Source organism: Cnephaeus nilssonii, assembly GCF_951640355.1.
Source record: "Cnephaeus nilssonii genome assembly, chromosome: X".
NCBI classification, from domain to species: domain Eukaryota; kingdom Metazoa; phylum Chordata; class Mammalia; order Chiroptera; family Vespertilionidae; genus Cnephaeus; species Cnephaeus nilssonii.
The window spans coordinates 125417155-125429178 of record NC_137071.1 but is presented as its reverse complement, the minus strand read 5'-3'; the positions used below and the strand labels follow the sequence as shown (position 1 = coordinate 125429178).

Sequence of the window (12024 nt, the reverse complement as noted above, 5' to 3'; positions counted from 1 at the left end):
CCTGCTCTTATCTCTAACTACAACTACTGATGCAACTCATCAGGGTTCTCATGGATAATGGTCAAGGACTAGTTGTCCACCTCGTCACTGAATACTTCAGTAACTAGGTCTGCTACTGTCCACCAAAGTCTTGTTCCACACCTGGCTAGTCAACTTGAGGGATCTCACCCTCTTTTTTGTAAAAGGGCATTGTGACCTTATAGGATTGAGTCAATCTATCATAAACAGGTGCACCTTTTACTGTGAGATATATGGCCAACTTGTGTAGGAGTAATAAATTTTCTATCAGAGCCCTACCTGGTTTGGCTCAGTTGATAGAGCATCAGCCTGGGGACTGAAGGGTCCTGGGTTCGATTCCGGCCAAGGGCACATGCATGGGTTGTGGGCTCGATCCCCAGTAGGAAGCGTGTAGGAGGCAGCCGATCAATGATTCTCTCTCATTATTAATGTTTCAATCTCTCTCTCCCTCTCCCTTCCTCTCTGAAATCAATAAAAATATATTTTCAAAACAGAACAAAACAACAAACATTTTTTCTATCGCTAACATGCTGTTTTTAGTTTGTAAAAGACAGCAATTTGTCTTTGACTTACACAGGGATTCAATGAAGTTGACATTATTTCAAGAAACTTTACTTGGCAATCAGCACTTGAATTGTGTTGGGGCCTATCAGTCACTCCTGCTAGTGGGCAGCCAAGGCCACTGAAAATAAGACTTTAACTTTGCCAACCAACAAAACATCATTGTAGAGTAAAATGCTGAATGCCAGAGGAATTTTTTAATACTTTATAAACATTCACATTTCAAACATGTATCACATTTCAAACCAATTATACATTTTTACAACACAATCATTTTGAGCCCTGTCACAAGTTACTTTGACTTTTTTTTTAATCTCTCCCTGGAAAGTTTTCCCACAGTGTAGTAGGTACTTTTTTATTTTTGCAGAAACATAGGACAAAGAGTTTTAACATAGGCTCTTCTGGATTTACACGGCAGCTGGAAGCTCAAGGAGTAGGGGAAGAGAGTGGCACAGAGGAAGCAACTTGCACTGTCAGCATGTCTTTACATTTAATTTTGGTTTTAAGTGGCCATTTACTGGACTTCAACAAATGCACTTTGAATAATAATAAAACATCAATTGAGCAACTGATTTTGATCCTACTCCTAACCACTTGACCTCCAAATGTTTATCAACAGGTAATACTACTGATCCCTGAGAGTCCTGTCCCCTGACCTGGCTCACATAGCCACTGAGAGAGGACCCTTACTCCTCTCTTCTTGTTCACTTCTTTTTTTTTTTTAATATATTTTATTGATTTTTTTTCGGAGAGGAAGGGAGAGGGACAGAGAGTCAGAAACATCGATGAGAGAGAAACATTGATCAGCCGCCTCCCGCACACACCCCGCTGGGGATGTGCCCACAACCAAGGTAGGTGCCCTTGACCGGAATCGAACCTGGGACCCTTCAGTCCGCAGGCCGATGCTCTATCCACTGAGCCAAACCGGTTTCGGCTTCTTGCTCACTTCTTAGGCAAGGCTGCATTACTAGACGTGGGGATTCTTATCTTCCCTAACATGGTCCAGGTAATCCCTTAGTGGGAGGACTCTACTTCCCATTTTGCCCACAACATAAGTGAGAACATGTTTTACCAGATGCCAGGGAGTCTATCTTCTGCCCTAACCTGGCCTGTGCAGTCCCACATTTTCTAAGAGGACATCATAAACTTACCAGACTCACAGTAGGCTCAGAATTTATCAAACTCACCAATAAAAGCAAGGCAAGGACAAGGTCACAGTCTCACAGATATGCCCAGAAACGATGCAATAAAACACTTATAGATTTAGACAGTTTATTACTACATAGATAGTGAAAGGAAGATTAACCAAAGGTGTCAGCAACCTGTGATCTTTGTCTCACACATCATAAAAGATAACACAGAAAAAAAGGGGGCCAGGAGACTATACCACAACTTGTGAGGTAGTTTGTTGGTGAGGAGCCAAATCTAAGTAGCAGCTAAGTGACTTTATATTCAACAGCTCTGTTCTGAGGATCACAGGACAAAAATCTTTCTATATGCTTAGAACCAAGGACTAAATGAGAAACTGTATCCTGACAGTCTCCTAGGGAAGATAGGACTGGGACTGGGAGATGTACTTGTAGCAGCTTTGTACAGGCCTCACAATCCTATGTCCCATGAGAACGACAAGATGTTTTTATGGGACTCAGATTAGCTGTAGATCACACCTTTGCCTATATGGATGCATGCAAGGGCATCAGGTTCATTATAACAGGGCCATTCCCTATGAGTAAGAATCAAAGATATAAACCCAGTGATTTATCGAATTACTAAGTATAGTTAGAGCTTTCACATTCATAATGTGACATACATCCTCATTTTTCTCCTCCTTTTTTGGCCACTCATTCAGTTTATTTCACTACTTCCTCTTTCTCTTTTAGCTTCCCTGCTCATCACTTTATACAGACTTCAAATTCAACACCTATGGTGCTTTGCTTTTCGTATTGGCCCTCTTAAGAGGTGGTGAGCCCTATCTCAACTAGGCTGGGTTCATCCTACAGTCTCTCTTCAGAGGCTCTGGAGGAAGACAAGGCAATGTTGGGCGGGGGGCTGGGCTGCAGTAGCTAACAGGTGGAGGCTCAGAACTCACTTAGCTTGGTTACTCATCATGCAGTTCCCACGAATGACTTGCAGTTTATTCATAAGAACCATCCAGCTGCGGTGCGATTGGGAACCGGATGTGTTTAACAGCCCATCTGCTACCCGCTGGGACCTGAAGCTGGACAAGCTGCTGGGAAAGGGGCTGACTTCCCTGGTGTCTGCCTACAGAGATTTGGAGAGAAAGAGAGGTGATGAGCAGCTTAGGCCCAGTGAGGAATGCCAGGGAAAGGACAGAAGGGTTTCAGGGTGTCTTTACAGGGTTGGGCACAGGTTGGGCCCCCGACTCCGAAAAGGGCTCAGCATTGCTTTCTGTGTTAGCTGACTTTCTTACACACACACACACGCACACACACACACCATACACTTAAAAGCTGCATGTGAAATGTTTATCCATGCACCACTAAAGTCAGCATGGACACTGACAGTGGCCTGTGTGCCATGCATCAGGCACCTCTTACTTGAAGGAATGAACAAGCACTTGGCACCTGGGACTGGCCTGAAATCCCAACTCTTCCTCCTACTGCTGTCTGGCTTTGTAAAAGCTGTAGAAACCCACACTCCCCTTCCCTGTGAGGACTCAGTGAGGTTGGGCGTGCAACCTCCCGGTACAGTGATCGATCCCCAGCAACAGGGCAATGACAAGTTGCTGTGACCATTGCCTTTATTAGATCAGGACTTTGAGAAACAGAACCAATGGTCATGACTGTACTGACATCTGGGAAGGAGACGCTTTCATGCACATTCTCTCAGGTGCCCTTTTCTGGCCACAAAAAGGGAGAGGCAGTGCAGTGCAGTGATGGGGCAGAAGGAGAAATAGGCCCAAAGTCTGCAGACTCATGGGACAACACGCACCATTTCTCCTCTGTCCTCCCAGACAGGCTCCTGTCTTCTCCCATCCAAGCTGCTCACACGGGAATCACCTGAGTTAGAACCTCACTAGACCTCTCCCATTCTCGCTCCAGTTCTACTCCATGTCCTACCTACCTGGTGCCCAGCAGTGTTCTCCGAGCTAGGATAGAGCAGAGAACAAAATGCAACCCCTAGGCCCCTATCCCGCCCATCTGGTGCAGGAGAGAGAAAACCATCAGCTTACAACACAGTGTGGCCAGGGAAAGGGCAGAGTTGCAAAGTGGCAGAGCAGAGCAAAGGCCCCCATTCTAGGATCTGCTCATCAACGTCTCTGGGCCTCAGTTCCAGGGTCCTCATCTCTAAAACCGTGACATTAATCATACTCATCTCCCAATCTTGTCCTCTCTCCAGGATGAGGTGCAGAGGGACCTAAAGAGACCAGCTATACTCCAGGAAAAGCCAGTGACTCTGTGTGCTGGGTTAGTCACACATCACAGGAGGGAAAGCATGGCAGGATCCCTGGGAATCCAGTCTGCCCTGCAGCCCTGAGTAAGGAAATGGGGCTTGGGGGCAGGATGGGTGCCATGTCCATCCTTTCTTCTCTGTCTTCACACCCGCAGGAGGGGCTTCTTTGTTTATTAGGTGCTCTGTGCTCTGAGGACTGAGGAATAAATATACCTGATAAGGAACTGAAGGGCTTCCTCAACCTGGCCTCTAGGGAAGGTGGTACCAGCAGCAGCAGCCTATCGCCCTCTGGTGGACATTGCGAGTCATGTCACATTGTTGGGTGATCTTACCTGAATACTTGAGAAATTCCAAGGGGGTGGGTGATGGTTTCTTCCTCAGAGTCTCTGGTGCTTCCCTCTAAAATAAGTGTTCCAGGAATTAATAAGATATGGCACAACTATCTAGTATCCCCAGAAAAGAACCTCTACTATTCCCAGAAAAGAACCTCTATCATTACATTTCCAGCCTTTAGCTGCTTCTGTTCAACCAGCTTAAACTGTGACATAGGAAATGGACATGGACGCATTCTTTCTATTGCTTTTTATCCTTATCCTATGAACTGAGCCTTCTGGCTGTCATAGTACCTCTCCTCCCACTGGTATGCCCAGTCCTGAGGCGGACTCGGAGACATAAACCTGGTTTCAGTCCTTGTGGCGCTCACAGCATGCTGGAGGAGACACAGAGTAAAACAAGGAACTACCACAATGTAGGGTACGTGCTCACTGCAGTGGTGGAATTCAAGATGTCCTGATAATACACGTGGAGATGGAGCAAGATAACGCCTTTCAAAGGAAGAGAGTTGCTATGAGACATAACAAACAAGTCAAAGTGAAACTAGAATTTTCCAGAGAGCTGGGATGATATATATGAGGTCTTGATGTTAGAGTGCGATGCACATGAGGACTGACTCTTATTCTGGCCTCAATATCAGATCAAAAATTGTATTTCTTTGCTGTTCTCTGTACATATTTTGAAAACAAGGACCCTCACCAATTCATTCTGAACCCTGGGTGGTCAGTACAGAACCTGACATATCAATATTCAATAAATATCTATGTATGTATAAACCTAGGACACCCACTCTATGCCAGGAACAGAAGTATAACTACTATGGCTTTCTATAAAATGCAGTCTCTCTAAAAAAGTATAGGAATTAAAATATAGTTAATTCTTGTTAATAGTAAGAAATTCAGAGAATCCTATTTACCATTTCAGTAAAAAGGAGTGGTGAAACAACTAACCAATTTCTTGGAAAATTCCTGAGCAGTCACTGTGCCTGCTGCCATATCCATGCATTCACCTGTTTAAAAAGTCATGAGCTCTATCCCATTTATATGCCAGAATATCCATTTGTGTTTCTACCTGTACATACTTGGATGTGCATACAATATGCCTTGAAATTGGTACACAAACACATGCAAAGTAAACATCAGATATATATTCTCACACGTGAACTCACAGAAATGTCATGGCCCTCCCCATTTACCACCCCACCCTCCTCCTCCATTGGTCCCCCACCCCCACTCCTTGCTTCAAGGCCCTATGACCCATTTCTCTAGCCGTCCACGCACATGTCCCGGGAAGGGCTCTGTAACCACTAATCAGTGCTTGGAGACCAGGTCATTCCGTGTGTGTTCCTTGCCCAGCTCAGCTTATTAGTCACCAGTGTTGTGGTTGGACTGGCCCTAGTGGTTTTTGTGATTGCAAGATGTCCTCAGCAAAAAAGCATCAGGAAACTGAGAAGATCCAGGTTTATTACTAACCTGGGGCCACAGGGAGAGAGAGAGAGAGAGAGAGAGAGAGAGAGAGAGAGAGAGAGAGAAGAAGAAGAAGAAGAAGAAGAAGAAGAAGAAGAAGAAGAAGAAGAGAGGGGAGAGAGCGAGGAGAAGGAGGAGGAGGAGGAAGAAGAAGAAGAAGAAGAAGAAGAAGAAGAAGAAGAAGAAGAAGAAGAAGGAGGAGGAGGAGGAGGAGGAGGAGGAGGAGGAGGAGGAGGAGGAGGAGGAGGAGGATGAGGATGAGGAGGAGGAAGGAGAGAGAGGAGAGTGGAGAGTGGAGAGGGAAGAGAGAAGAGAGAAGAGAGTCCTGGTGTTCTGTTTTCACTGGGGTTGAAGGTGAGGGCCACAGGTTTCGCTAACCCACTCTTCACCTGTGAATTGAAAACATTAGAGCATCAATTTAAAGAGCAAGCAGAGAATAAAAATTAGCCCAAATGATCAGTTATTGAAATCAACCAACATTTCTAAAACAGAGACGCTTCTGATGGTGGGGATGCCTGGCTCTTTAGCAAGTCCTCTGGCTGGGCCTGAGCTTATTGGAAATAGCCATCTTTGAAATGGAAGCCTCTGGAACATGAAATCCTAGGGCAATGAAAACCTAAGTCAGGCCCTTGCATTACCAAGCGGGGAAAAAACATGTCAATGCTTATACTACAGTCTCCTGGTGAGTCTGAAGGAACTGATATGTATTAGACAATTACCCTGATACTTGGGTTGACATTCTTGATTCTGTCAATGCAATCCGGAATGCCAGGCATGCCTTTCAGGAAAAGGGGCTTTAGGAACAGAGACAAGGCCCATTTAACCCTTAGCCGGGAGGATAAGTGGGCAGCATCTGCAAAGGCTCCTCTCAGAGGAAGTGATCATGAAGTAGACACTAGGCTCCCCCATTTACAGAGGAGGAGACTGAGGGGGGTCAGAGAGGTTGTGTAACTTGATCAAGGTCACACAGCAAGGCAGAGATGGAGCCAGTTGTCAACCCCAGGTTTGTCAGGCCCCAGGGCAGATGCACTTTGCATTACTCATAGCTCACTGCTATGTCTCAATATCACCTGTTTTTATTCCCACCTACCAGTTACTTTCTTGAGCACTGCTTCCTGAATTGATTTTTAAAGAAACTCTACTACATATTTTATAAAGACAAGCTACACAGTTTGGAAGGTCCAGGGAAAAATGAAACTAAATGATGTAAAGGACAGTATTTTCCTCAATTTCGCTCCCAATGACCCAGCCTGTTTACTGGATGTGTTATTTTAATCCTTCCGGTGTAACACAGCATTATCACAATGTTTAGTTTAACTTGTACCATGGATTTTAATCCTGACCACAATCCAGGAGGCATGGACTCTTACTGTGCCTAATGGACAAGTGAGGAGACCTAGGACCCCAGATTCACTAACTTGCCTGGGAATACACTGTGGGTCAATAGGAAAACTGGAAATCTGACTCCAGAGCCAAGCCCTACCAGCAACAAGTTCTCAAGTCACAAAGGTGCTCTGAGCCTCTACTTCCACATCTGTAAATTGGGACTAAATATAGGCCCTTTGCACTGAGTGGGGACACTTGCTGCTGTAAAAAGGATGGGCTTTCCTGTCCTAGTCTCTGGACTGTGTGGGATTATCCAAGGATAACTATGTACTGTATTTTAAAATATTTGTTCCCAGAAGTATTTTCTTTAGTTCCCACATTTTTAATAAATGGCCCATAGGTTATTGATCTCTTTCCTGAATTTAATCTTGTCTCCACCTTAGTCTGTTAGTGCAGGTGATGAATCCCTTGGTATTCTTTTGAGGGCTACCAAGAGGCTGAGTGTAGACACTGTTTGTCATCAGACACTGGGGTCGCACCTAAGCAGAGGCGGCACAATGCCAAGGAGCGAGGATTCTGAGTGATGGAGATTATGGGAGATGGTGGCTGCTCAGTTTTTCACTCCGACCCAACGCCTATATAAAAAGAGAACAATTAAATAGCAAAAACCAAACATATGTGTACATCATTGACAACAGATTCACATGACAAGGTATCCCCCAAATGCCAACATTTAAGTGGATAGGGACAAACCACAGACCCTTTAATTTCAATGAAAAACCTTTATTAAAAGAATAAAGCCAAGTTCTTAATTTTATTCTTCAAAGATTCAGTGTATAATAGGCAAGCTAGGAAAGGGGAATCTCAACTCGGGGGCAAAGGAAGACCCTTTGGAGGGAGAAGGGGGCCTGGAGTTAAGGGCCAAGAGCAGGTTAAGTGCTAGGTGGGGGAGTTCTGGGAAGAGGGGGCTTTCAAACTCATGACCCTGGTTGCTGGCTCACAGAACTCTAGGAAACCTCACAGGAAATCACCCATTAGCAGCCCATCCCCCACAGTGGTGGCTGTTGATTCCTCCTGGGTCTTATGAGGATGCCCATATAGGGTCACAGGTCAGGAGTGGTAGGGGGGGGAGGGATGCTCTCTATTTCATCCTGCTCCCCCAGAGAGGTGGGGCTTAGAGGTTCCAATTCTAGCAAGGCATTTCTGAGAGCAGCAGGGCTAGGAGTAGAGATGGAGTCCAGGCCAGGAAAATTAGGGGAAGAAGAAGGGGAGCTGTGGCCAGAAAAATCAGTTGGGGGAAAGGAGGGGCTCTGGCCAGGAAACCCAGAGGAGGAGGGGGATGAATAGGGAGAGGGGGAGGGGGTGGCGGGAGAGGAGTAGGAAGGGGAGGTGGAAGTGGCGGAGGAACTTTTCTCTTGAAACACCCCCTGGCCAGGTAAGAGCCTACCAGGTGGTGAGGGTGAGGAGGCGCGCATACGCAGTGCGCGCCAAGGTGGCCTGGATGGAGACCTTGAGGAGCTGGAGCTGCTCTGCCCAGGGGACCCAGACCTCTGCCCAGCAGACCCAGAGAGCGAGGGCCGGCTGGTAGCTGTTGATCTTTTCTGGGTGGAGCGGCCCCTGGAGACAATGCTCGGAGTGCTGCTGCTGCTGGTGTTGCTGCTGCTGCTGCTGGTGTTGCTGCTGCTGCTGCTGCTGCTGCCGCTGCTGCTGCTGCTTGGGCGGGCCCGGCCACGGAGGGCTTGCCTCGGCCTGGATGAGCGGCTTTGGAGGGCGCGGCCTGGTGGGCTGGTGTGGTTGCCTGGCAGAGCAGCGGAGCCTCTGCGAGCACGGCGTGGCCTGGAAGCACTTTGGCGGCGGCGAGAACGCGGCTGGGATTCAAGGCGGCGGCAGCTTTGGCGGCGGCGGCTAGCAGGACCTGGTGTGGTACGCGACCCGGATACCTGCTTACGGACAGCCGAACGTGGCCCCGCGGCTGCAGGGCGGCCGGGTGCGTGGCCTGGCACGGATGCAGGTTGGCGGCGGCGGCGTGCAGGGCCTGGAGCAGATGTGCGGCCCCGGGCAGCAGGGCCTGGCTGGGCTGCCTGGCTTTGGCGGCGGCGGCGGCGGGCAGCACGGCCTGACTTGGGTGCTTGGCTGCTCCGGCGGGGAGCGGGGCCTGGCATAGATGTAGATGCCGATGCACCCTTCAGGCGCCCGCGGGGTGCAGGCCCTGGTGCAGATGAGCGGCCCCGGGCAGCAGGGCCAGGCTGGGGTGCACAGCGGCGGTTGGCAGGGGCGCCTCGCAGGGTGGAGCAGCTGCGAAAGGCAGGGCCTGAGGCCGCTGGCAGGGCCTGGCTTCGCAGGAATGGGCCTGGCTGCGAAGCGCTACTCGCCCGAGGAGCCCGAGGCGCTTGGCGGCTGCGGGGCTGATCCCGTGGAGGGGAAGTCGGCAAAGGCACGGACTTCGGAGGCGCGGGAGCCCCTGCAGAGAGACAGCGCCCTGGAAGCTACCGCGCCTGGGCGGCCCCCCGGCGGCCCCCCCTGCTGCCCACGGCCCTGAGCTGGGCCCGCGGGGCGGCCCCGGCGCCCTCCGGCCTGGCCCCTGGGGGCCGTGCTGCCCGCGGGTTCGGGCGGGAGACCTAAGCGCACCTCGGCCCTCAGCACCGGTTCTGGGTGGGGGCCCGGCCCCGGCGCTCAGGACGCCCGCTTTCCTGCCACAGGAAATGGCGCCCGCGACCATCATGGCGCGGAGGAGGCACCTGCCGTGCCAGGGAGCTGGGTACCCCCACCCTAGGGAGCCGGGGAGCTGGAGACTACCGGCTGCTGGGCCTGAGGGTGTGGCCAGGGGCAAGGGTTACTCTGTTCTTCGGCCCTGCGGGCACCTTACCTTTCTGTTTCTTCCGCTCCTTCTCCAAGCTCGACTGGGTGGCCATGGCGACGAGTTCTCGTTCAAAGGCCGAGTTCTAGCTTAGAGACCGAGTTCTCCGTCTGAGACCGAGTTCTCCGTCAGAGACCGAGTTCTCGCTCAGAGACCGTTCTCCGTCAGAGACGAAGGACAGTCAGAGACCGAGTCCTCCTTCGGAGACTGAGTACATACTCACCGAGAGAGCCGATACTCCCCGCGGAGAGCGCCGACACCCCCTGCCGAGAGCTGGCGCTGGAGCTGGGCGTGGCCTGCGGAGTCCTCGCTTCTGATTGGTCAGCCGCCGCCACGTGACTATGGGCTTCTCAGAGAACGCCAACCCCTCCCCCGCCCCCCACTGCGTTGAGCGCCAAACTCAAATTCAAGGTTCTCCACCCGCCCAGCTACCTCTCCTCCTCCCGCTCCCCCCATTCCCCCCCCCCCCCCGTGGCTCCGATTCGGGACCGTGAACTCCGCATCCTTTTCTGGACCCCCATGGGTGTGCTGCCAGGGAGGGCAGGGGCGGAGAGGCGGTCCACATCAGCCATGCGGGTCGCCCCAAGTCAGCTTACCTTCCCAGCACCGCCCTGGAGGCTCAGCTCAGCGGCGGCTCAGAGAAAGGCCACCCCGGCCCACAGGAGTGTCCCCGAGCCAGCTGCCCTCCTGCCGTCTGGTCTGCACACTCGGTCCCTGCTGACCAACAGGGACGGTGCCGGAACTCCTCGGGTCATCGGGTGACCCCCCACGGGGTCTGCCTGCACAGCAGTCTGGGGGCGAGCAAAGGGGTCCCGTCCCGCACTGCTGCCGGGCACCGGGAGGGCCGGGTGGGGTCGGCTGGGCTTTCCAGGAAGAAAAGCCTCAGGTCCCGAATTGCCCGCGATCCCGGGTGATACCGCCCTGAAATGTGCATCAGCATTTGTACGGGCTGCGGGGTAATCCGCTGAGGAATGCACAGCCATGGTTTGGTGCGCTCTCTCCTTTCTGTTCATACAAACCCGCTGCCACTATGCTGTACGTATAGTAGGCTTGACAGTCATCATATGGATGCCGATTATACCCATTATCACCAGAGGGCCGCCTGTTCAGTACCCCAAACAGAAAACCAAGTGTCAGAGAGCTGCCCCTCAATTCTCACCCACCCATAAGCAGGAACGGGCACGCTATTTACATGTTGTTGGTAGAAAAGCCCTTCACCCCTATCTCATCGCGTATTTTATTTTATGAAATGGAAGGACTTCTCCATACATGTTGTCTGCTAACCTGCTTCTGAAGTCCAGAAAACACCCTTGCCATCTCAGTGAATAAATTTCCACGAGGCCATTTTGAAGTACAAAGAAGGTTACACTTGTAAACGTTCCAGGATTCACATCGTTCCCACTTGTCACTCCTGTAACACATCGCTGTGAGGCACATCCTTCTGAATAAAAAGGGCTCATATCCTCAATCGTGTCCTTGTTATGACTAGTTTCCCAGAAAAGGAAAATCTTGATACAGGCCATCATCAGAATGTTAGCAAGATGTTCTCCTGTAAGTCACTGTTCTAGAAAGTTTGGCTGAATGCACTGGCATGCTTACTGGACCAGATGAGCAACGGGAGTGAAACACAATACAAGATACACTGGAATGGTATGGGAGCGTTAGATAATAAGGACTGGGAATGGATTTGGACTGAAATGCAGAAAGCGAGCATATGGAGACTGCCTGCAGTGGACACCGGAATGAAAGAGGGCATGGACTACGGCCTTGAACCGGATGTGGAATGGAAAATGGAGTGGGATGGAACGGAATGGAAAAATGGGATTGAAAGGCAAGTACAAATAAATATCTAATGGCAGGTGGAAGAAAAAGATGTGTGGTGTTTTATGAGAAAAGGGATGGAATGTGCAGTGAAGAAAACATATTAAAGAAAATAGGAGAAAATCGAAATTGAGTAGGAAGGCATCAAAGAAAGGAACAGAATATGCAATGTCATGAAATCAATGGACTATGAAATTTGCACTATAGATAAAAGCACTGTAAAGGAGT

General features: G+C 50.1%; 1 protein-coding gene across 2 annotated transcripts; it reads right to left on the bottom strand.

The window, feature by feature from the left end:
• Positions 1-7880: 7880 nt before the first annotated feature.
• Positions 7881-10264, bottom strand: EZHIP (EZH inhibitory protein). Of its 2 annotated transcripts, XM_079765457.1 has the most exons (3): positions 10199-10264; positions 9985-10064; positions 7881-9579 (listed from the first exon to the last, which is right to left on the bottom strand). In XM_079765457.1, exons 2-3 carry the CDS (start codon positions 10028-10030, stop codon positions 8222-8224), a joined length of 1404 nt encoding a protein of 467 aa, XP_079621583.1. In that variant the 5' UTR covers positions 10031-10064; positions 10199-10264; the 3' UTR covers positions 7881-8221. The 2 variants fall into 2 exon arrangements, with proteins under 2 accessions (XP_079621583.1, XP_079621582.1); XM_079765456.1 differs by having other exon boundaries at positions 9985-10258.
• Between the last annotated feature and the right edge of the window lie 1760 nt (positions 10265-12024).

Bases quoted from the DNA above. Each gene is read 5' to 3' on its own strand.
- EZHIP (XM_079765457.1), bottom strand. From the start codon at position 10,030: ATGGCCACCCAGTCGAGCTTGGAGAAGGAGCGGAAGAAACAGAAAG. The intron at 9,580-9,984 runs GTAAGGTGCCCG...GTCTCTCTGCAG, and splicing joins GGAGCGGAAGAAACAGAAAG to GGGCTCCCGCGCCTCCGAAG.